Below are 26,980 nucleotides of genomic sequence, written 5' to 3'. Positions count from 1 at the left end.
TGAACCTGCAGCCTTTTGGCTGGAGAGTAGAGAACAGGATAACCTTTAGCAGCATTAGGAGCATAAGATGCAGGTTAGAGATGTAACAATTGTAGTGTGGAAAGAGAAATTAGCATGTGAAAGGAGAATGGATAAATCAGTAAAGCAAAACACTAGCAAATTCTACATTTATATTGCTAGTAGAAGAAAGGATGAAAAAGAAGACTGACTCTTTCATGGTATAATGGAAATATTCAAAGAGTATTTTGTAAGTGTATTTCATGTATGGAGGAATTAGGTATAGTGTTGAATAACAACAGGAAGGAAGACAGAAAATTGACAGATCAAGAATGGAAATAATGTAAAACATTTCTGAAAGTATATCATGTAATAATTGTTGAATAAACAACACTAGTTAAAAACACAGTTAAAAATAAACAAAATACCACCGATCATTTCAGATAAATTATAGAGACTACAACCATGTTACAAATATTGACTTTCATTTCATTCTGTTTCGACCTTCATATTAAGTTCATCATCTGGAGTACACACACACACTGCGTGCGTGCGTGTGTGTGTGTGTACATATATATATATATATATATATATTTTTTTTTTTTTTTTCAGAATTTATTTTTACTCAGCTGGAATATTATGAAAAAGCTTTAATGACTGATATCGAGAGATAAAAAGATGACATGATATATTTGAAAAGATACTACTAGTACACTAGTTTCGTTGAATTGATCAACATCTTCAGGTATCACAATCAAAGAAGTATATAAAGAATTACAGAGACTTAAAATTGTAATAACAGAACAAGTACAAAAAGACAGTAGCGTGTTTGAAAACAAAATGCGAGCTTGAGTTCCAAACAAACGTATACTACGCGCTGTCGCAAGTGTGCCAGTACTGAACAGAGGCAACGTATGCGTCAGAGAGATTGAAACTCAGGCTGTTGTTGATGTGAGAGGAATCTAGAGAAATTGCCCTAGATTCGACAATCTTTCTCTCAAGTTCATCATAGCACACATGGATGGTAGAAGTTTGAGTCCAGTTCACAATGTGTTGGTGGCCTTCATCTGAGTTAGCTGAAAAGAGAACGTGGCTAGAGAGAGTGCTAGCTCTAGTCCTGTTATAGGAGATATCTCTATGGTGTTCTTCCAAACGTAGAAGGATGGATTTAGCAGTCTGGCCATAGTATGGCTTTCCACAATCACATAAAATGTTGTACACTCCTGGAAACTGAGTTGGAAGATGTTTCTCTTTAGGTTTGCTGAGTGTTGAATGAAGTTTTGGAAGCGTAGTGAAGCAAATTTTGAAGTTAAACTTCTTGAGAATCTTTTCCAGTTTTGGTGAAAGAGAGCTGATGTAAGGCAAAGAGATGAAGGCTCTTGGGGAAGAGGGATCTTCAGAAGTAGTTGAGTGACGGGGGGAAAGAAATTTGTCAATTTTCTTAGGAGAGAAACCATTATTAATAAAAGTTTTTTTAAGAAAAAGGAGTTCATTTTCAATTTCTGTTTCTTCTGTAAGTAACGATTTGGCTCGGTGAGCTAAGGTGGAAATAATACCAAATTTTTGTGGGGGATAGTGATGGGAGGAAGCATGAAGGTATCTATCAGTATGAGTAGGCTTTCTAAAAATTGAGATTTTAATACTCTCATCACATCTGGTAAGTTTAAGGTCTAAAAAGGGGAGACAGTCATCTGATTCCAGTTCGAAGGTAAAAGAGATTTTTTCATGGCACTTGTTTAGGTGGTCTAAAAATAAATTGAGGTTGTTGACACCATCTTCCCAGATGAGGAAAATATCATCAATATAGCGATACCAGAATTTTGGTTTAAGATGGAAGGAGTTAATAGCATTTTCTTCAAAATAGTTGAGAAATATATCCGCGAGAATCGGAGAGAGCGGGCTGCCCATGGCCAGATCTGAGTTTTGTAAGTAGATCTTATTGTCATATTTGAAGTATCCTGACTTTATGCAATGGGAGAGGAGCAAAGAGTTTTTTTTGATAATTTGTTCTTGAGAAGATCGAGGACTTCTTGAGCAGGTACATTTGTAAAGAGAGAAACAATATCGAAACTGGCCATTAAATCTGTTTTTTTAAGTTTGATATCCTTGATTTTAGAAACAAAATCTGCAGAGTTTTTAATATGCGAAGAGGAAATTCCAGAAAGATTTCTTAGAAACCTTGCAGTTTTGTGATATTTGGAGAGGTTATAGGTAGGAGAGTGTATGCCCTCAACTATAGGTCTGAGTGGGCAGTTTGTTTTGTGAATCTTGGGGAGACCATACAGTCGTGGGATCAAGGGATGAAGTGACCTAAGAGAAAGACGAATGTTTCTTTGTAACTCCAAGGTGGTTTTTAATAAATTATTAGTTCTATTGTGTAGTTCAATCATAGGGTCACTATTAATTTCTGAGTAAGTATCACTGTTTAAAAGTTCCAAGATTTTATTATGGTAATCAGACTTGTCTAAGATGACAGTTGCATTCCCTTTGTCTGCTGGAAGAATAACTATGTTACTATTATCTTTTAAAGACTTGATAGCTGTTCTTTCATTGTAAGAAATAATTGTAACACACACGCACACACACACGCGCACACACACACACACACATATATATATATATATTCATTTTTCTAAATTAACTGACTTAAAACCCGAGAATTATAACACAATGACATTTATTTGAAAAAACGCAACATGTTTCGTCAAGAATGACTTCATCAGGCGATAAGAACATAGAAAGATATTAAAAGACACTGAAATTAACATTGACACACTCTAAAGCTATACAATTATAAAGCCATAATATTCGACTGTAAATTACAGTTATTATGAGCTTGAACTACAGTCCGAGTTAAAGTTCTATTGTTGTACACCTGTGCGTGTGTGGAATCACGCGATCTCCAGTATCTAATAGTAGAGTTGAAAGAGTCAGGCAAATTATAGCTAAGATTGTTATTCATGTGAAAAGGGTCCAAGGTGCTTTCCTTTGACTCGACAATGCAGCGTTCTACCTCATCATGGCAGATGTGTAAGGTTTGAAGTTGATGTCCAATTTATTTCATGTTGGTGGCTTTCGTTGTTCGTGTTTATTGAAAACAGGACATGGCAAAAGAACCAGAGCAACTGCTCTGTCAAGCCATGTCCTGTTTTCAATAAACGCGAACAACATTATCGGGTTTTAAGTCAATTAATTTAGAAAAATGAACATATCCCAACCCCGAGTTAATAGTACTAATCATATATATATATATATATATACATATATATATATATATATATATATATATACATATACGCACAATTCACAGAATGCACAACATTTTTGCTCATTCCATGAACTGCATAATGCACTTGTGCAGTTGGTGGAATGTGTAGAATTTTGCACAATTCATGAAATGAACATTACATTTTCTGCTCATTTCATGAATTGACTCATATATGTTATATGCAGATTATGAAATCGCAAAATTCCCAGAATGCGCAACATTTTTGCTCGTTTCATGAACTGCAAAATGCGCTTGTACATTTCATGGAATCTTAAAATATCACTTTATTAAGTTAATAGTGATGAATCGTCACATATTATGGAAACCGCGGGTCCTACAACTAACGGCAATGTGAAACTAACCTTATGAAAAAAGAAGAAAGGAATTCTGATGTAATGTTGTACAAATTTACTGTAATTAGAACCTAATCGTCACATATTATGTAAGCAGCAGGTCCTGCAACTGATGGCAATGAGAAACTAACCTTACTAAATATGACGAAAGGAATTCTGATGTAATGTTGTACAAATTTACTGTAACACTTGACTAATACTATTACAAAAAAATTCTTAAAACACAGCAACTTGCAGCAACAACCAATAAGAAATGCTCTTCACCAGTTTATCACGAGTTTCTGCACATCATGCGATGCTCATTCGCTGCTTTTGTTATTATGCACCCAATTCATGAAATGAGCAGAAAACATAATGCTCATTTCATGAATTGTGCAAAATTCTACACATTCCACGAACTGTATAAGCGCGTTATACAGTTAATGGATTGTGCGATTTCATAATTTGCGTGTAACATATATATACACACACAGAGAGACAAGCTTATTACATTTCAAATGGTATGCCACATAGACATTGATTTGATCAACCATTATTCTACTGGTTTGACCTCTAGTGGGGAAAAAAAAACTACATCAAAGATATATTCTGTTTATAAAATCATCAGAGAACAAATTCATATGGATGGTTTTGTTCCAGCAAAAGTGGCATCCTAATTTAACATGAGAGTTAAGATCCTGGATTACTTACATTCTTATTTATAATTTACTCTTGGACAAAAAGGTTATGTGAGTAGAATATGTGCCTTCCATATTTTTGGGTTTTTAGACCATCATTATTGTTAAGATTAGGGTAGTTGATAAGAATTTCACAGGCCTCCTAAAATTTACATTCATATCACGTTTTGGTGTGATGTAAACAACAGGTGCCTGTCCAGTCAATTCTATGTAGAGTATTCAGGGCATGATCAGAAAGTCCAGATTTACCGTAGTTGTTAAATTTAATGTGCCATTTATATTCCTTTTTTTGTGGATAGGAATTGTGCATCCTGTTTCACCCATATAGGACAAATTACAGGTGCAATGAATACGGTATGCTCCAGCATGAACCAGTTGAGGAAGTGGATCCTTGGAAGAGTTGAATACGTTCTTTAATTTTGTAGGAGGTTTAAATGTGGCATTAAGATTATTTCTGTAGTATACTGTTTATTGGTCTGATATCCCTTTAATGTAATACAGTTTATTGTAATCTAGTTTATTTCTGTTTTTAAGTGAGATCATGTGAAGAATTTTGTTCATAGTATTTTGGCTGTAGCCATTTATATGGTTGTAGCCTGTAGTACTTAAAGATGAATTAAATATCATTTAATTCATCTTTAAGTGCTTGTTCACTGGAGCAGATCTTCAAAGCCCTGTTTTTTAGTGTGTTGGGTGGTGGTAGGATTTTATGTGTATATACTGGCCTGTATGTGTAGGCTTCCAGTAAACAGTGAAGGGAAGACTGCCAGAAGGAAAACGTGTGACAAGTGTATCTAGAAAAGGAAGTGTGTTCTGACTTTCAATCTCAGTTGTGAATTGTAGGCATATGTGGTGTTTGTTTAGGTGGCTGAGAAAAGTGTCTAATGTCTGGCGGCCATGGGACCAGATAGCGAAAACATTGTCATTGTATCAAAGCCAGAATTCAACTTTTAAAGTAAAGGAATCTATAGCACATTGCTCAAAAGCTTCCATATGAAAGTTAGCAATTGGAAAGGAGGGGGGGGAGGGATAAAGGTGAATCCATGGCTGTGCCTTCTTTTTGTAGGTGGAAAGTGTTTTGACACACAAAATAGCCAGAACGAATTCCTATAAAAGAACTGAACTGTGATCGGGACATTTGCGAAAAGGGCAGAGATGTCAAAATTGACTAATAAATTACTTTTTTCCAGTGTGATGTTTTTAATTTTATTTACAAAGTATTGCATGTTTTTAATATAGGAGGGGGAATGACCTATCAACTTCTTGAGTGTTTACGCTAGTTTCTTGGCTGGATGATAATTGGGACTGTCTATGCCTTCAACTATTGGCCGGAGTGGTATGTTCTGCTTGTGAATCTTGGGTAAACCATAAATTCTTGGGGAACAAGTGTAGTGTGGAAGCAGTTTTTTAACTGTATCCTTGGTCAAAGAAGTGACTGATTAGAGTAATTTTTCCATTTTCTATATATATATATATATATATATATATATATATTTGGCCTTAATATGGAGGTCGAAATGTCGGGGAATTAAGGTAATTATTTCTGACACAGTTGTAGTCTCCATAATTTGTCTGAAATAAATGCCGATCACACTAAAGGAACAAATACCACCAAATATATATATATAACAATATCACTAATATCTGTTCTCCAGTTCCACTCTCCTAATTCATTCTCCTAGATGATTTTAATGTCCATAACACCAACTGGCTTTCCTCTTCCAGTGAATCTTGGAAGAGGAAAGTGTACAGATCCTGAAGGCAGAGATGCTGAAACATTTGCAATCACTAAGGACCTTACACAAATTGTTCACAAGCTGACCAGAATACCACATAACCTAAATCACTCCTCAAATACCCTAGATCTCTTCCTTACCAATGACCCTTCCAAATATACAGTAAATGTAGTGAGCCCCCTGGGTAATTCTGACCACAACCTAGTGCTCATCTCCTGCCCCATGCAACAATGCTTACACAGTCACACCCACACAAGAGTAGTTTAGCATTATAAGAGCGTCAAATGGGACAGCCTCTGAGACTACTATGCTTCATTTCCATGGTTGGACTGTTGGTTCCAGTCTTCCAATCCAAACATATGCACCAAAGTAATCCTCACTGGCATGAAAACATACATTCCCCACACAGGCCCCCTATCCGAACACTGGTTCTCCAAAAGATGTGCCAAGGCTGTACAATGGAAAAATCAAGCATACAACAACTGGCTCAAATCAAGAACTCCATCCTCCTTAAGTGCCTGAAGTCCAAAAAAATTATTAATGATTCCAATACAGAATTTGAATGGGCAAAAAGCAGGAAATTTGCAGCTTGTCCTTGCAGCAGCCATGCCTTTTGGTCTTGCCAGAGCAATTGTTCGCAACTTTTGCCCTACACTACTCCCACCCCTATCATACTCGGATGGCTCAATTGCAACATCACTCACAGAAAAAGCTAATCTCCTGACTTCGCCTCCAATGCATGCATAACTGACAATGCCCCCCCCCCCTAGTCATTTCAACTGCACAACATAAAATGCCTCCTGTAGCCTTTTGCCAGAAAGAGATCATAAACCTGTTGTCAAAATCAGACACAAAAAAAAAGCTCCTGGCCCTGATGGCATTTCTCCAATTGTCTTGAAGGTCTGTGCAGCAGAACTGACTCCTATCCTATGCCGTCTGTACATACTCTCTTACTCCACTGGTGTATATATCCCAAAGCCTGGAAATTGGCCTATATTCAATCCATTCCTAAAAAGGGTGACAAATCACTGCCATCTACCTGCCTTATTTCACTCACCTCAGTCCTATCTAAAGTGATGGAGAAAACCATCAATTCTCAACTCCTACTTTACCTTGAAGGTACCCAGCTATTAAGCGACCATCAGTACGGATTCCGTCGATGCCGATCAACAGTTGACCTGCTCTCATATACTCTGGGCAAATACTATGGAAAAATTTGGTGAATCCCAAGTAGTTGCACTTGATATCTCTAAAGCCTTTGACCGTGTCTGGCACAAAGGCTTACTAAACAAACTTCCATCATTCGACTGTCTCAGGACTTCTGTAGATGGATTGCTAGCTTTCTGTCTGGAAGCACACTATGTGTGATGGTAGACCCTATCCTCTCACTATCCAACTAATGCTGGGGTCCCACAAAGTTCAGTTCTCTCACCGACCCTCTTCCTTCTGTATATCAGTGATCTACTCCAACTCACTACACAGTTTTACAGATGACAGCACATTGAACTCTTCCCTTTCATTTGATAAACCTTACATTTTAGTTGACAGCCAAAAAGCTATTAACAAAATTCTCTACAAGACCTCAGTAGTAATGTACTCTCCTCTCCAGATGCTTATGAAAATCATTGATAACCTTGTGCCAGCTCTCAATGACGAGGGTAATTGTCTATCATCGTCATTATAGCCATTGTCTGTCCACTGCTGAGCAGAGGCCTCCCTCATCCTCTATTCAGTTCTGTTTGTTCCTATAGCTTTCTTTCCATCTCTGGGATACTGTTCAGTTATCAACCATGGCCACTTTTGAAGATTACTATTAGCAATATGTCCTTCCCACTGCCATTTGGGTTCTTCAATAGTTGTTAGAATGTCTCTCACATTGGTTTGAACTCTGACCCAGGTATGGTTCTTTCAATCTTGAATGATAATGCCGTGCAGTAATCTTTTCATTTTTCTCAGGGTATTCCTCAACTTGTCAGTCAATTTTTTTTTAGTTCAGGTATCATATGGATGTGAAACTTTAGGTTTCACTGCTGTATGTCATGACCGGAAGCGTACACCTGTCAAATATTTTTCTTTTAAGGCTGATTGGGATGTTTCATTTGTGTGCATCATGGCTACTCAATCAAGTTGAATTATTCATATAATTTCTTTCTCATAGAATCCGAAAATCTAATTAAATTTGTAGAGTACAAGACCTCAATATAAAACAAAGATAAACCAGACTACAATAAAACTATAATCATTCCCTACATTAAATGGACATCAAATAAAATAAACAGAATACTACAGAAATACAACCTCAAAGCCACCTTTAAACCTTCTGCAAAATTAAAAAGCTTACTCAACTCACCCAAAGACCCACTCCCTCTGCTAGCCCACCCTTGAGTATACTGTATTTATTGCATCTGTAATCTACCATATATATATATTGGAAACAAGACTCACAATTCCTATCAGACAAAAGGAACATAAACAACACATTAAATATAATAGCTATGGTTGAAGCTGGCCTTTCTGATTATGCCCTGAACACTTTACATAGAATTGACTGGAAAAGCACCAGTTGTTTACATCACACCAAAACATGGTATGAACGCAAATTTAAGGAAGCCTGTGAGATTCTTATCAACCACCCTAATCTGAACAATAATGATGGTCTAAAAATTCCAAGCATATGGAAGGCACATATTCTACCCACGGAACCTTTCTCCCTATGAGTTAACTATAAACAGGACTGTAGGTAATCCAGAATCCTAAATCTAATATAACAATTGTAATTGTTAAAAATAGGACATCGTTGTTACTGTAAAAAAAAAAAAAACTATCTACAGGAAAGAATGTTTCTTTCATATTATCTTCAATAGAATTTAGCTTTGATGTAGTTCCTAAATAATTAATTAATTTGTAATTTTATCTGTATTTTTTTCACTAGAGCTCATGCCAGTAGAATAACCGGTGATCAAATCATTGTTTCTTTAATTTACTTGTGAAATGTAACTCAGCTTGTCCTTGTATATTTGTATGTACTCCAGATGATGACCTTCATATGAAGGTCGAAACGTCGGGAAATTAAAATAGTTATTTATAGCACGGTTGTAAAGTCCATAATTTCTAAAATGAATGTTGATCACCGTGCAACACTAAAAGAAATGATAAACCTTACCCTACACAACTCACTTCAACCCACAAAACATCAACCACAACTCCTCTTAATTCAGACCTCCAAGCCATCCTCCAATGAAGCTCAGATAACCTTGTCAACTTCAATGCTAGTAAAACCCAGTTCTGTCTTATTTCTCACAAAAAAGAACCATTTTCCCCCAGTATTATTTTTGATAGCACTCAAATTCCCAGACAAGATGAAATTTCTCTTCTCAGAGTTACCTTGACATCAGGACTCTCCTGGCATAAACACATCATAACCATTGTATCCTCAGCTTCCAAAAAACTAGGATTTCTCTTTTGCTCAACTTGTTACTTCACCTCAAAACAGCTGATAACCTTATACAAATCACAAATCTGCCCAGCTATCAAATACTGTTCTCACATTTGGAGTGGGTCTCCTAAAAGCTCCCTCAAAATGCTTGAATCAATACAGAGGAGAGCAATTAGACTTAAATGATCCATCTCTTACCACCTCACTCCCCCCACTTTCACATAGACGTTTATTCTCTGCAATTTGTATATTCTATAAATATTTCCATGGAAAATGTTCATCTGAAATAGCATCAATAATTACCCACTCTGTACAGAGCCCATTGGAACACGTACAGTTGTCGCCCAACGTCCTTTCACAGTACATCTTGAAACCCACAGAACAAGTTTCTTTTCCTCCTCCTTCATCCCTGCTACTGTTATACTGTGGAACAGTCTTCCCCAATGTATTTCCCAAGGAATATAATATACAGACTTTTAAATCGAATGTCAACAAGTTTCTCCTTTCCCATCCCACTACCCATATACGGTACTAAAGTACAATAAGTTGACCAGCCAACCTCTGGTATATGGGCCCAACATAAAAATAAAATAAATAAATAATGACTTAGCACCATGTGTACGGCATCCACTACTAAGGATGATTCTAGTGCCCTACCACCTGGCAGCTGCTTGCTACATAATTTTAGAAATATCTCATAGAAATAAAATGAAGATCTTTTCTTTTAAAACTAAATGAATAATTATTCTCTCTCTCGGTGTGCATTCATTGTGTGCATGTCGATGTATATCATGCATTGCACTAAATCTCGCACATTGATGTCTTAGTCACCATTTTTGACCTACACTCAATTCGAAAATAAAGACGTAATACAGTTATCTGCTGCTATAAGGCAGGAGATGCACATAAAATGTATTTTGTCTTTCTTTTCTGATTGAGTGTAGGTTGTTTCTGTATAAGGAAAAGGGGCTGAAGAACAGTGCTCCTCAGAACTTCTATGCCTGGATGGCTGAGTGGTTAGCGTATCTGCTCTCCATCCAAAAGGCTGCGGGTTCGAATTCTGCCATGGGCATGGATGTTTATGATTGTCTGTGAAAGCACTAATGGTGGTAGTCGGCAGTAGATGGCATTGGTGTTAGATGAAGGTTGGTGCACTAGTGAGACAATGAGTTGTAGAGTTGATGCCCTCCCTCGATGAGTCTTCGGACTCCCTGGAGGTGTGATATAATAATAGTTTTGTGGCAGAGCTTGAAGAGAGGGTGTCATCCATCATGACATGCAGTAAAAACTCAGAAAAAATGTTGGGTAGATAATTTTAGAAATATTTCATAAAAATAAAATAAAGATTTTTTTTTCTTTTAAAACTTGAATGAAAACTGAATAATCCAAGATAAATATTATTTTAATTGACCTTAATTGGCTACTGCATACAAAAGTATACTGAATTAATATATACTTAATTTCTACAGGATTTTCATGAGGTCGCTTATAAAGCTGAAGACAGAAAAGATCTGCTCAGTGCTATTAATGAATTTTTGGACGACAGCATAGTGCTTCCCCCAGGTGACTGGAAAAAACAGTCCTTACTTCCTATCCAAGATCTGCGAAAGAAAACAGCACAGTTAAAGAAAAGAAAAGGTGAAATAGAAAAAGGTATGGCATATATAATATACATATTTTATTTCTTCTATATGTTCAAAAAATTATCTGTAATTTTCTTTCTTACGTAGTCCTCTTTCAAGGACTCATTGAGGGAGTGCAAACAATTCCTAAATACCTATTATATCTTTGTTTTAAAATATGCACGAAGATGCTCTCACATGTGGAATGAGCTTTCCCTGAAAGCTCACTCTATATACTCCCACATGTGACAAGAAGAACCTAGACCACATGTGCTGTGTAACTGCATCCATACTCAGTTTCCACAGATGATGTGGAGTTCTCCCTATCTGCCATGAGCTATAAAATCATACTTGTGTCTGTACTCTAAGATACTTCATCAACATGTATGTTTCTATCAAATCTTCGATTTCTTCTGTTACTCTTTGAAGATGACATTCTTTTACTATGTCCACACATTCACAATTCCACATGTATACTCTCTCTTTGTTATTTGCTGCTGGATCTTTTTAGTTGTTTTCATCTTCTCTGAATCCAGATTACCGTATTTGCACAGTAGTTATGATATGTTCTTATCATAGCTCTGTAAAGTGGAGAGAATGTCCTCATCCCCACATGTGCTGTTCAACATTGCAGTTATCTAATGTGATAACTGGAACTACCCAGGGTCTTCATCTTCCTTGATCATTTGTATATAAGAAAATTTAGCCTTAATATAATATCCTTCTTCCAGTGTCCTCTGTCCGTTATACATAACCTTTGTCTTTGCAACATTGAACTGATATTCATGGTTCTTTTCTCATATAACTGATCACTTAGCATCATCTTCAAATAACTGTCTATCACCCTCTAGACTATTCCTAATATCATTAACATCAAGCTAAACAACAATGGCTCAAGAATAAAACCCTGTGGTACACCACTGGTCACACTTTGTCTCTTACTTCCTATATCACTTCCTCCTTCACTTTGATACCTATCACTCATCCACTCTTCTATCCATATCACATAATAAATAACAATTTCATCGGAAGAAACATGCCAGATATCATTGCAAAATCTACAGATATCAGGGTATTATCCATTCCTGTTATCTTGCTCTGTTGTTTCTCTATTAGATAATGTTGAGCAGATTGCTAAAGTAAAGACCCACTTTTAACAAAAACCATTATGTGGTCTGCCCACTTTGGGATATGATTACTAATTTTTCTATTAGCTCTTGGCAACCATATCAGAGATACTGATTGGACTGTAAATCACTACATCAGTCGTAGAATTATTTTAGAATTATCTTGCTATCCTTTCACTCATTAAGAATCCTGCTTGTGCTAAGGTTGAAGTAGAACTGGCATGGACTAACCTTGAACATTCTTTCAACAAGCATTTTGATATTATGTCAAATCCTACTGATGTGTTCAAGTTGAACCCTATGCATAACTTAGATAGTTAGATATAAAGATATTTAGTGAGGTGTTGCTACAAACCAAGGAGCACAGAGGGTGGGGATCATTAGATGTTTAGACAGTTGAGCTTGGCAAGTGCAAGAAGAATGATTGTTATGGGAGATTTTAACTACAGCATTATAATTGGGGAGAGGAAGATGCATGTAGCAATAAGGGAATGGAATTTGTAGAATTCTTGAGGGACAAATATCTTAAGCAACATGGAATATAGGGAACAAGATGTTCAAGAGTTTTGGATTTAGTCATAGCATCAGAAGAGCTGATAATAACTGAGATGACATCTCTCCCACCAGTTGGAGAGAGTGCCCATGTGGTTTTGACTTGGAAGATGAATAGACATGCAGGAGTACCAAAGAGACGGGAACATATGTGGAATTATAAGGCAGGGGATTATAATAGTCTTACACATCAATTTGGGGAAGTTTAATGGAGGAAGGAATTGGAAGGCCGGGATATTGGGAAATTGTGAAGGAATATTTGTTAGCAGCAGTAGTAAGCTGTATTTCACAAGTGAAGAAGAGGACACAATTTGGTGTACAGTGGATGACAAACAATATTAAACAGGAGCTGCATGTGAAAAAGAAGCTATGGAAGAGATATAAGGAGACAGGTGCAGAGCAGATGCATCAAGAATATAAGACACAGGCCAGGAGAATGACTAGTATGGTAAGGAAGGCAAAACTGGAATATGAGAAGAGATTGGCCCTAAGATCCAAAGAAAATCCTAGGGAATTTTTTAGCTATGTGGCCAGTCTCTTCCCATTTTTATCCCACAATCATTTCTCCTCCAGTAGGAGGAGAAATGATTGTGGGATAAAAATGGGAAGAGAGTGACTGATGCAGAAGACATTGTGGAATTGTTCAATGAACACTTTATTGGTGTATTTCATCCTGGAGGAGTCAGTTTTAATGCTGGAGGGATTGGGCAGGTTTGAGGGTTAGACGTCATTTAGCGAAGGCATTTGACAGGGTTCCACATGATAAGCTGATATTTAAGTTGCAGCACATGGGTTTGGATGTCAGGTAGGTCAACTGGATTCAGGATTGGCTGTCCGATAGGTATCAAAGAGTTGTATGGTGAGACAGTTTCATGGAGGCAGAGGGTTACAAGTCGGGTAACCCTCTGCCTCCAGTAATGTGACCTATATTGTTTAACCTTTATAGCAATGACATTGTCAGTGGATTACAGGGGGATATTCAGTTGTTCGCAGATGATGTGAACCTGGGAAAGGTTATTAGTAATAGTGCAGAAGTGGTAGTATTGCAAGAGGATTTCAATAAGCTAGACAGATAGGCAAATGAATGGGGGTGTCGGTTTAAGCAGCAAAGTGTTAGGTTTTGAGGTTTGAGACACGTTGATGGGATGCTGCATACTCTATGGGAGGAGTTAAAGTGGAGGAAGTAGGGGGAGACCAGAGATCTGGGGTTGATGATTGATAGATACCTGAAATTTAGTGGACATGTTGCAAAGGTGGTGAAGGTAACACAGAGGATTGCTGCAATAATGAGAAGGACACTGACTTGTAGAGATAAAAGGGTTATCATTCTGTTGTATAAGACCCTGATCAGACCACACTTAGACTATTGTTCTCAGATTTGGTTCCCAGGATCAGAAGGGGGATAAATTAACTGTGGGAAGGGTACAAAGGCGGATAACAAAGATGGTTTCAGGACTGTAATGTTAGTTATGAGGATCGGTTGGGGGAATGTGGACTTCAGAGTTTGGTGGATAGAAGAAGGAGAGGTGATATGATTGAGACTTTTAAACTGTTGAGAGGCAGTTACAGGGTTGACACTGGGGAGTTCTTTCACTTGGTTGAATAGCTGGAAGGAGTGATGACAAGAGGCCATCCCTTGAAGTTACAAAAAGAAACTGTGAGCAAGAGGGTGAGTAGTGGTTTCTTTGCATGGAGGGTGGTTGAACCATGGAATGCATTGCCTGATAGAGTGGGGAGAGCGAGAATGGTCAATGAGTTTAAGGAGTGGTATGATGGACTTTGTGTTTCCTAGGAGGAACCTTCCATGATGAGTCTTGATAGACTTGTGTTTCCTAGGAAGGACCTACTGCTATGAGACGTTTGACTCCTTGGAGTTCTAAATAATAATAATAATAACTTTAATCTTCAAGTTATCCACCTCTTATCCTTTGTTCTTTTACTTCCACCTCAGCATAGAGATAGCCAGTTGTTTTACCTGAGAAGTAACACATTACTAAAATAACTACTTACAGCTTTGTTTCTATAGTATCCAACACTTTTCTACCTTTCCTATACACAAAAAATTCTTTTTAAGTTTTATACAGTCATACTTGTTCAGGTTGAGTTTATTTTTAAGATTCGCTGCTGATTCAAAAAAAAAAAAGACTGCGTTAATTACAGTAAAGTGCATAAGAGTTTTTTCCCCATTTGATTCCATGCAGTTATCCAAGGCATAGTCTATACCAGTGTTTTTCAAACTGCAAATTGTGATCCATTAGTGGACTGTGGAATCATTTCAGCAGTTTGCAGACAGCATTATTTAAATAAATATAATATAAAAAAACATCAGAGTGTATCTCAAAAATCCTGTACCATCAACAGCTTCACTCCAGTCATGTCAAATTCCTGCATTTGTTTTCAAGAGGAAGAAACTTGGAGTTTTCCATCCCACTCCAGAAACTCAAGAAAATCAAATGTAGAATTCCACACTCTCTCAGACTTAATTGTTATTATTATTATTATTATTATTATTCAGGCCTCCATGGAGTCAAAAGACTCATCATGGGAGGTCCCCCCTAAGAAACACAAAGTCTATCATACCACTCCTTAAACTCATTGACCGTTCTCGCCCTCACCACTCTATCAGGCAATGCATTCCACGGCTCAACCATCCTCCATGCAAAGAAACCACTCCTCACCCTCTTGCTCACAGTTTCCTTTTGTAACTTCCAGGGATGGCCTCTTGTCATCACTCCAACCAAGTGAAAGAACTCCCCAGTGTCAACCCTGTAACCACCTCTCAGCAGTTTAAAAGTCTCAATCATATCACCTCTCCTTCTTCTATCCACCAAACTCTGCAGTCCACATTCCCTCAGGCGATCCTCATAACTATCCTTGTACAGTCCTGAAACCATCTTTGTCATCCGTCTTTGTATCCTTTCCACAGTTAATTTATTCCCTTCAAATCCTGGGGACCAAATCTGAGAACAATAGTCCAAGTGTGGTCTGATCAGAGACTTATACAACGGAATGATAACCCTCTTATCTCTGCAGGTCAGTGTCCTTCTCATAATTGCAGCAATCCTCTGTGTTACCTTTACCACCTTTGCAATATGTCCCCTAAACTTCAGGTTTCTATCAATCATCAACCCCATATCTCTTGTCTCCCCTACTTCCTCCAGTATAACTCCTCCCATAGAGTATGCAGTCCCATCGATGTTTCCTAAACCTCAAGACCTTACATTTTGCTGCATTAAACGAGACCTCCATTCATTTGTCCATCTATCTAGCTTATTTAAATCCTCTTGCAGGGCTACCACATAATATACTGAGTTAGGTAACAGAAGATGGCAGCAGTTGTTTGCTTCTCTTCACTGGATGCTATCTTCAACTGGTTCCTGAGTTAATTGATCTTGATCATGAACAAGCTGGTTTTTTCTCCCAGAAACTCTGATTTCTCATCATGTAAACTCACACTGTAGAAGACATAGTATACTACATTAGGGTAAGGCTCCAGAAGATTGTGGCACTTGTCTTCCTTTCTTCACTGGATGCCGTTAATAATTAGTAATAGTCTTGGTCCAGCTATCTCTGATTGGCTACCAGTAGAGATTGGACTGTCGACAAGATTGTATTGACAAGATTCAAAACAGGTACGAGTCATCTAATATTTTTACTTACCTGTGTCTCAATCATAACTACGTGCATGAGAATACACTATTATAGTTCAAAGGAAGGAATAGTTATTTTTTGTTATTCAAATAGAGGGTTACCTGACTCATTCATAAATATAATATGTAAATATAAAACTGCAGGTGCACAAAGTTGTGCTAACTTATCATACTACCAATGAAAAATGTGAGGTGTTTTGGCAACGCAGATTTTTCCATTTTAAATGTCAGAGTACGATTGATATTATTATTTTATTCACATAATTGATACACAGTCAAAACAAGATATCATTTAAGAAACAGTTTGACTTGTGATACAGAGCAATTCAGATTCTACCCAAGAATCTAAGAATAGTCTGTCAGGTAGCATCATAAAATTTGGACTATTCCTAGTAATGTTGTTTTTTGTAGATCATATGAGATCACTTCGATGATGTTTGATTGCTGTAAATAGTTGGATAGTTTGAAGAAAGAGTAATAACTGGGTACTGCTATATCAATAATCCAAAACTGTCGATGTTTGATAATTGTAATGTCAGATATGTTGTGTACAAATGCCGATCGGTTTGTATTCTAAAGTCTCCGAGAATTTTTGCTGTTTCGTTTTCCAATACTGTCTCTATTTTTTTTATGTTGCCACCAGTTATCAGAAGTAGGAAAGCCATATTTTTTGCATACATGCCAATGAATTATTTTGGCCACTTGATCATGGCGGTATTTATAGTCAGTTTGACCTATCTCGCTGCAGGCACTGATTAGATGTTCAGTCTCATCTTTCTCATAATCTGTATTTGCTGTTATTATTGATGTTCAAAATTTTTTCCTTCATTGCATTAGTTTGTAATGCTTATTCTTAAGCTGCTAGAATGAATCCTTCTGTTTCTTTTTTAATATATGGATATTGTAGCCATTGCCACATCTTATTCATGTCAATTTTTTCCTTCAGTATCTTGAAGAAATCGGCCATGCAAGGGTTTATTTTTCCAGTGCATATATATTGGTTATTTTGCTGTTCCTTTTTGTAATTGGATTTGTTTCCTGTTGCTCTTAGAAGGCCCTCTTGTGTAACTGCTTGAAGCATTCACTCAGAGCTATTGTCGATGTAACTTTTTAAACTAATTTCTTCTTCTTTCACAATCTGTCTCATTTGCAGCATACCCCATCCATGTATTCTCCTTGGTAGGTACAACCGGTCAACATCACTTCCTGGATGTAATGCATGATGCATAGGCATTAAGTTTCTAGTTTTGCGATCCAGTTTGTCCAGGTCTTCTTTTGTCCAATCTATTATGCCAGCTGTGTATCGATTACTGGTATATCCCAAGAATTCATTATTCTAATTGTGTTTAATCCATTTAGTTTTGTTTTCAGAATATTTCTAACTCTTTTGGTGTATTCTGCTGCTGCCTGTTGTTTAACTTTTGAGTGGAGAATATCTCTAGCTTCTAATATTCCTAGGTATTTGTAGTGTTTGTCATCTGAAATTGCTTTTATATATTTCTCTTGATCAAAATTAAAATTGCTAGCATCATTAATTTTTTCCCTTTTAAGAGATAAAATTGGGCATTTATCTAAACCAAATTCCAATTTGATGTCCTGACTGAAAATATGAACTGTATTCAGTAAAGAGTCTATTTGCTGTGCCGATTTTCTATATAACTTCAAGTCATCCATATACAACAGATGAGAAATTTTAATATGATATTTAGGAATTTCATATCCAAGTTTTGTTTTCTTCAGAATCATAGAAAAGGTATCAAAGAAATGTTGAAGAGCAATGACAAGTTATCACCTTGGAAAATTCCACGTTTTATGCTAATATCTCCGAATCATTCATTATTCACTAATAAAGTTGTTTTCCATGATTTCATAGCCAGAAACGAACATATGTTTTAGCTAATTACAAATATTTATAGTGATTTTAGGATCCAGTAGTGTGGGATGGAATTCAATGCTTTCTTATAGTCTATCTATGCGATATTTAAGTTAGTTTTTCATCTTTTTGAATTTCTGAGAATCATTTTATAATAAGGATTTGGTCTTTTGTTCCTCTAGATGTTTGAAAATTGCCTTTTTGTTCAATCAGATAAATCTGATTATCTGATAAATAGTGGTATATGGAATTTGCTGTGATTGCAGTGAACAGCTTAAGCATAGTTGGTAGGAATGTTATTGGACGATAGTTACTTAGGTCTGCACCCTTATCCTTATCTTTCGTGTAGAGAACAGTGCACCCAGATATCATCCATTCTTTCACTGAGCCTGACTGCGACAAATAATTAAATTTTTCTGCCATTCGATCATGTAGACTGGTTAGATGCTTTAACCAAAATTCGTGTAGTTCGTCTTTGCCAGACGCACTCCAGTTTTTTAATTTTCTAGCTTGTGCATTGACCATTTCTTTAATGATAATGACATTTTGCATTTGTTTTTCATTCATTTCAGATTCTATTTCTTTAATCCATGAGGCATTTTTATTATGTTCAAAAGGATTATTCCAGATTATTCTAGAGGGAATGAATGTAAACAATCATTCCCCTCTGGTGAATGATTGTTTACATTTGTATTTCTCAGGACAGACTGAAAGAACTTACGTTGGTTCTGTCGAAATTGCATATTTTGTTCATGTTGGTTTATTCTTGCTTCATATCTTTTAATTTTCTGTACAGTCGCTATAATTCTTTGTTATTATTATTATTATTATTATTATTATTATTATATATATATATATATATATATATTATATAATATATCTATACGCTCTCCACAATCATATGTCTGGGAAAGGAGTGTCCTGCGTTCGATTCCTGTCGCTGACGTGAGGAGCTTAGGATCTTTCTCAGACATAGCCAAGTTAGCCAGTCTTGGACGTGGACTGCAGGGTTTTTCTCCCCAGTTTATCTGAAGTTTTTCTTCCTGCAAGCAGCAAACTGGCCCCGTAAACACATGCCTCTACAGACATAGGAGAGTGGATACACTTACCACTGCCAGCCGGGCCGGTGGATTTGATCAGTGCTTTTCTTCTTCAGTTTGCTTTTATATCTGATAAATATTTTGGGATTCAGTAATCTATTGAAATCTCATTTGGAATGCAGGGCTTTTTTTTTATTCCCTTGAAAATGAGCTGCTTCTCAGCATACTATTTTTTCTCCATTAAACCATAATTTGGTGAATTAATTATTTAGTCATAACTTTGAAGAATTTTCACTTATTTTTGCTAAAAATCAGAAGTAAACTACTGTTTTTTCTAAGAAATGAGGTTTGTAGTAGTATTGGTGAAGTTGCTCTCCTTTCATACAAACTGTTTTAATTCCATCTTATATATATAAAGGGTGGGCCAAAAGTTAGAGTAGGATTTGACATTTAAATAACTTTTTTATTCATGAACCAATTTCAGTGATATTACATACAGTGAATGTCTAATATATGGAGATTTGATTAGGTTAGGTATGGAAGATGACATCTTTCAAATGAGCTCCATTTGCTGCCTCGTAAAGTTGGGCTCTTTCGATTGCATTGTTCATAACGGTAGTTAATGTTTGAGGATCTAATGCTCGAATTTCTGCACGGATATTCTCATTGAGCTGCTCAAGTGTGTGCGGTTTGTTCACGTACACCCATTCTTTCAGATATCTCCACAGGAAGTAATCAGGGACTGTAAGGTCGGGGAAACGTGGTGGCCAGTTAATCTGGGAATTACTTGAAATTATCTTCTCGCCAAACAGTTGCCTCAGGAGGTTCATTGTGGCCCTGGCCGTATGGGAAGTTTCCCCATCCTGTTGAAACCACATTTCAGGACAATTTTCCACTGCAGGATGTAAAAAATTGTCAATCATATCCCAATATGTCAAAGTGCCACCGTCTTCAGTTTGAAAGAAGTAGGGCCCAATATCTTCCTGCAAAGTTGCCCATACCAGACGGTGCATTTGGTAGCATGCAGTTGGCGGTGATGAATTATCTTTGGATTTGCTGTACCCCAGAAACGACAGGTCTGCTTATTGACGAAGTCATTCAAATGAAAATGAGCTTCATCAGACATGATAAGTTGATGAATAAATTCATGGTTTTCTCTGGCTAATTCTTGGATGCGAATTGCATAATTTCAGCACTGATAGTGGTCCATGGGTTTAAGTTCCTGCACCAACTGTGTTTTATATGGAAACATCTTTAATTCGTTTCTTAAAATTTGCCTTAAGAATGTTTGGGACGACCCTAATTCCTTAGAACGTCTTCTTGTTGATGTTTCTGGTTCTGCTTCAATTCTGGCTCTAACCTGTTCAGTGTTTTCTTCATTGCAACCCGAACGTGTTATTCCAGTAGGTGGAAGGTTCATCACAGAACCCTTTTCCTCTAAGCGTTGCATTAGTTTCCGAATCATTGTCGCTGAGGGTCCATTTTCTGACTTGGAAATGGCGGCGGTAAGCTCTTTGCTTCAAAATAATGGACCTGTTATTTTGAAAATAAAATTCCACTACTTTTAGTTGTTGTCCCTTCGTGAAATTCCTCATAATCAATCTCCCAAGACTCAGTTAATTTATGTACCTGCAATAAAAGAAATTGAACTATTAAATAAAAAGTTATTTACATGTCAAATCATACTCTGATTTGAGTATGATTTGAGTATGATTTTTACCATAATGATATGGAAAAATTGATAACCTATTATTAAATTTTTGTCCAAGTTTCAAAGAAATTGGAATACAGGTACTACCAAACATAAAAGAAAAAAATAAATGAACGATGGAAATGTTTCATTGCATTATAATAAATTTAGTTTAATCCTTTATCCATATGTAAGCAAACAAAGATTAGCAATATAAAACAGGACTGGGAGAAAAGGGGAAAAAAAAGTTGAGTAGAGAACATTAATAAAAGGTGATCAGCATACTCATGGACAATACAAAGCATAGACAAGAAGAGTGACTAGTATAGTAAAGAAGGCTAAATTGGTATGAGAGAAAATTAGCTCATAGGCCAAAGTAAATTGTAAGAGGTTTTGCTATGTATTGAGTAAGTGAGTATGAAAGGATAAGTTTAATCAATGGGAATGGTAGGAAGGTGACAGAAGCAGAAGAAATATTTGAGTTGCTAAGTTATCCCTTTGCATGGCTGTATCATCCTAGTAGAATCCCAACTGTTCAGCACATTGAAAAATATCAATGTGAATATGGTTCTGGCAGCGTTCCAAGCAAGTGGATAGAAAATGAAATAGTTCCATTACGTTAAAGTTTCTCCGAGACTGAAGTAGCAAATTATAGACCAGTTATTATCTCAGGAGTGGCAGGTAAAATTACAAAAATTAAACCTGAAATCTTGGAATTAGTGGATAGGAATACAATATCCTGTGGTGGTCATCATGGCCTTGTAAAAGGTAGGTCCTGCCTTAATAATTTGTTCACATTTTATAATGATGTAACAATGGAATTGGATAGAGGAATTGTCTACTGCTTGACTTTTCAAAGGCATTTGACAGAATATCTAATGGAAAACTATTACATTAGCTAGAGCAAATGGGATTAATAATGAGCTAGTGCCATGAATAGGGAGTATCTGACCGAGAGACACCAAAGAATAGTATATGATGGCTTGAATCAAGATGAAAATGGGTGATTAGTGGTCTAGTTACCCAGGTTCTCCTCGATTCCACCAGTGGCAGAATAAAGGCAAACTAGGGCCACTATTTTCATTTGCATATTAATGATTTAGGAGATGATTTAAGGATTTGTGGATGGATGTTCATTTGTTAACTGAGATGCAAAACTGAGAGGTTGATAAAGGTGATTTAGGCATCCTACAGGATGTTTAAAGAAATCTATATTCTGGGCAAAGCATAATAGTTGTTAATTTAATGTTGCAGAATATATGGTTATGCACTTCTGGATGAAAAGATTACATTCTGCTATCCATGGTATTTGGGAGTGCACAGAAGTGAAGTTTGGGGGCATATAACAAAAGTTAATGAAATAGCTCAAGGGTTGTTGGTTTTTACTCAGCAACAAGTAGAGATAGGGAGGTTATTATCCATCTTTATAAGGCTATGATTCAGCTGCATTGTGACTACTGTGTGTACAGATTTGGTTAACTGGGTTTCTTAGAAATCAGGAGGTGGTGGAGAGGATTCATAGACATAGTGACAGGTCTATGGAATGCTTGCTATAAGGTAAGATTTGGAGGTGTGTGGATCGCAAAGTTTAGTTAACAGATGGAAAAGAGGAGACATGATAGACACTTCTAAGTTATTAAAGGAGTACAGAAATTTTTCAATACATGACAAATCTAGTACACATTTCCAGGGTCATCCCTGGAAATGTGTACTAGATTTTTTGCTCGTAAAGTGGTGAGTGAGCGGAATGGAGTGGCATTTGTGAGTGCCATGACAGTGAATGAGTTTAAGATGTATGATAAGTTATGTCTCTCTCTCTCTCTCTCTCTCTTGCAATGAATATTCTGACTCCATGTAATAATAATTATAATAACAATCAATAATTTGATAATTACACAAATTATCAGTTCATTTGTATCATTTTAATGATCAAATTAGGATTAGGAAAGAATATATACCATGTCTATCATGTATTTTCTCCAAATAGTTCTAGGTTTGTTTGCTGGTGTCACTGTTAAAAAAAAATGCATTTTTTCTAAGACAGTCAGTAATCACTTTTTATGATGAAGAGATGTGTTGGCATTTTATGTAAATAAAAAACAGATAACTTAACCCAATCAACAGCATTTTGTAGTATGGAATGAAATTTCTGGAATTGTTGAGGCTTAGGCAACAATAGTAGAAAGAACACAAGGTTCAAAAGTTTTGGATTTGGTCCTGGCATCGGAAAACTTGATTGTAACTGAAATATCATTCCTGCCCCCATTTGGAGAGAATTACCATGTACAACAGTGGTCTGAAATGTTCTCTGCTTTTCTCGGCCTAATAATGAAAAAACGAATTATAATTTCAAAATTATTTTTATTTTTCAACATAATCTCCCTTAAGGTTAACACATTTATTCCAGTGATGCTCCAGCACCATTACCCCATCCCTGTAGTTGTTCTCATTAAGATCTGAAAATACCACTCTACAGCTGCAACCACCTCTTGATTCAAAGAAAAACGCTGACCAGCGAGAAGAGTTTTAGGTTTGGGAAGAGATAGAAGTCAGAGGGAGCCAAATCTGGGGAATATGGTGGATGTTTCAACAATTATAGTGCAGATCCCCTTAATTTTCCCATTGCCAAAACACGTTTCTGGGCTGGTGCATTGTCCTGATGAAAGATGATTTTTTTCTTCTGCAAACTGGGTCATTGCTCATGAATTTTTTCATCTAGTCTGGTTAAAAGATTGGAATAATATTACTCAAACATAATTAATAGACAAAATACCTTTAGCATCCCAAAACACCGATGCCATGACTTTGTCTTCTTTGGCAATGAACAACCGGCTTGTGTTCACTGTTTTGGCTGTTGTTTGGATTCTGGTGTGTAATGGTGAATCCAAGTCTCATCCATAGTAATAAATCGATGCACAAAATCAGTTTTATTCTTGTTAAAATGCTCCAAGCACAGTTCAGAGATTTTCATGCGAGTGCGTTTTTGATCTGCTGTGTTGCACAGGGCTGTGATGCTCTGCGCAAGATGCTCTGCCATCTTGTGCAAAGTTTTTTCATTTGCAATTCTTCATGCAAAATATATCCTACACATTCTTTTGAAATGCCTATTGTCTCAGCAATTTCATACACTTTGACTCGTCATCCAATACCATATCATGAAAAGAGGTTATGGAAGAAGTATAAGTAAAGGAGTGGAGATAGATTAGCATGGTAAGGATGACAAATCTTGAATATTACAAGACATTATCCCTGATATCTTCAAAGGAATTCTTTTGCTATGTGACCAGTAGGAGGAGAAATGATTATAGAAGATTATGACATTCTTAGGTGAAGATGACATTTGAGTGACTGATTCAAAAGACACAGTGAATTTGATTAATGATCACTTGGTGTAGATGACGATGGTAGTTGAGGTTCGCTATAGTTGGTGGATTGAGTGGTGGAGACGGAGAGTTGTAGAGTAGGTGCCCTCCCTCGATGAGTCTTTGGACTCCTCGGAGGTGTCTTGTAATAATAATTATTATTCAGGTATTGCACCCTGGAAACATAAGTTGTGCCACTGGACAGTTAAGCAATGGGACTGGATGGAATTTTGCAATGTCTTTTGAGAGAATGTGCTAGAGAACTGACAGTTACATTGACTGGGCTATTCAATGAGTCTGGCTATGGGAAAGGTGCCCAAAGATTAGAAGGAGGATAAGATAGTGGCATTGCATAAAAATGGTAGAATATCTGTCAAACTATGGAACAGTTTATGCTTCTTCTGTAGCTATTAAGATTTTGAAGAAATTAGTGAGAGATTGTATACAGCATTGTACAGATGATAGTAATGACATCCAGGATTATCAAACATGTCTTTGCTTATGGGTGCTCTTGTTTTAGTAATCTGACTTCTACAATTAAGTAACAAAAGCAGTTCATGAGGGAAAGGCATTCCTCTTGAACTGCTGTTAGGGTTTAAATGTTTTAAATGTCAGGTTTGTGAATGTCAATTGGATTGTGGATTGGCTTCCGATAGATATCAGAAAGTTGTGTACAAGGAAGCAGTGTCAAAAAAAAAAAAGAAGCAAAAGGTTATAAGTGAGATTCCACAGGTCTCAGTACTGGGACCCTGTATTGTTTAACCTGTATATAAATGACATTGTCAATGGAGTGCAAGGGAATATGCAATTTATTTGCAGATGATGTGAATTTGGGAAGGGTTATTAGTAATAGTATAGATGTGGCAACCCTTCAGGAGGATTTCAGTAAATCAGAGAGATGCCAAAATGAATGGGAGTGCAGTTTAATTTAACAAAATGTAAGGTCTGGATGTTTGGGATCCATTGCAAAGGTGGTGAAGGCTGCTACTATGTTGGTGGAACTGTACTGGAATAAGTGGAGGAGCAAGTAACCTTGGGGGTTTTGATTGATAGAAACTTGAAGTTTAGGAAACATATTGCAAAGGTGGTGAAGGTAATCCAGAGGATTGCTGCAATAATGTGAAGAACGCTATGAATTAAAGATACCAAGAAATTATATTCTATGTTTAATTTCTAGTATAACTAAGTAGGAAAATTTACAACAACATAAGAAGGATTTGAAAGGGATAGATTTATTTGATTTGCCTAACTTTGCAATCACAAATGGTTGTTGCAATGACTTGACAAATTTATATAGAAATCCTAAATTCCTACATTAGAATGATTAATTTTGCGATGTTAGGTAGAGATTAAATGGTTATAAAGCAAGTGATAACTTGCTTTGGACATTAGAGTGATCAGTTGTTCAGCCTTTTCTAGTTTTCAGGCAAAACTGCAAATAATAAACATCAGAACAAATCAGGTTTTGGACATTTGGTCATTGCACAAGTTATTGTAATAGATATGAATACTTATTGAATACAAAGTAGAATAGTTATCACAAGACTACTGAATTAGGGGGGGGGGGAGAAAAGTCCTTATAGGTTCTATTAAAGAGAAAAACGAAATACAGGAAGATGCCCCCCCCCTCACTGTTCCTATCATAGAATATTTATTTTGAATTTTAGAATTTAGAATTTCAGAGATGAGTGACCAAGATGTTGACTGGTCTCTGGAATAATCCCTATGAGGATAGGTTGAAGGTTTGTGGATTACAAAGTTTAGTTGATAGGCAGAAAAAGAGGGAACTTGATAGAAACTTTTAAGACATTAATGGAGTTTTATAAAATTGATGCAAGTGAAATTTTTCAATATATGACAAATAGTCAGAGAACTAGGGACCATCCATGGTAGTTGTTTAAGTGTGTTTAGTAGGAGGGGCATGGAGAGTGGTGAGTGAGGGAAATGGATTGTCCAAATTGGTTGTGAGTTCCCTAACAGTGAATGGATGCAAGGAGAAGTATGATAGGATTTGTGCTTATGAGGTTGATTTGGGTGCCTGCAATGAGTCTCTGGACTCCATGGAGATAATGTAAATAATATTAATAATAATTTTAAGATAGATACCTATTGTGTGTGTGTGTGTGTGTGTGTGTAAAACATTCTAGAAATTTAAATATGAAGATAATTTTAGGATATCTATTGTGTGTGTGTGTGTTTAAAACATTCTAGAAATTTAAATATGAAGATTGTTTATTTTTGCCATTGTTTAGCAAACTTGATATCATTAATATGTTAAAACACGGCAATAAGGAAGTTTCCCATATTATTATTATTCAGACCTCCATGGAGTCAAAAGACTCGTTGTGGGAGGTTCTTCCTAAGAAACACAAAGCCTATCAAGATTCATCGAGGGGAGGTCCCCCCCAGAGAAACACAAAGTCTATCATACCACTCCTTAAACTAATTGACCGTTCTCGCTCTCACCACTCCATCAGGCAGCGCATTCCTTGGTTCAACCACCCTCCATGCAAAGGAACCACTCCTCACCCTCTTTCTCACAGTTTCCTTTCGTAACTTCCAGGGATGGCCCCTTGTCATGACTCCTTCCCGCTGTT

General features: G+C 36.6%; 1 protein-coding gene across 6 annotated transcripts in view; it reads left to right on the top strand.

Moving 5' to 3' along the window:
• Ae2 (anion exchange protein Ae2) overlaps positions 1–26,980 on the top strand; it is an 834,322-nt gene that overhangs the window by 539,779 nt on the left and 267,563 nt on the right. For all 6 annotated transcript variants that reach the window (XM_090404845.1, XM_090404844.1, XM_090404848.1 and 3 more), the window contains one exon: positions 10,937–11,120. In XM_090404845.1, coding sequence (XP_090260971.1) covers positions 10,937–11,120 — 184 coding nt within the window. The remainder of the gene's footprint in view (positions 1–10,936; positions 11,121–26,980) is intronic.

Source organism: Typopeltis vanoorti, chromosome 15 (genome assembly GCF_054136105.1).
Source record: "Typopeltis vanoorti isolate ZY-2024b chromosome 15, IOZ_Tvanoo_1.0, whole genome shotgun sequence".
NCBI lineage: Eukaryota > Metazoa > Arthropoda > Arachnida > Uropygi > Thelyphonidae > Typopeltis > Typopeltis vanoorti.
Note: the sequence above shows the minus strand (reverse complement) of the source record. Positions and strands in the feature narration are given on the sequence as shown.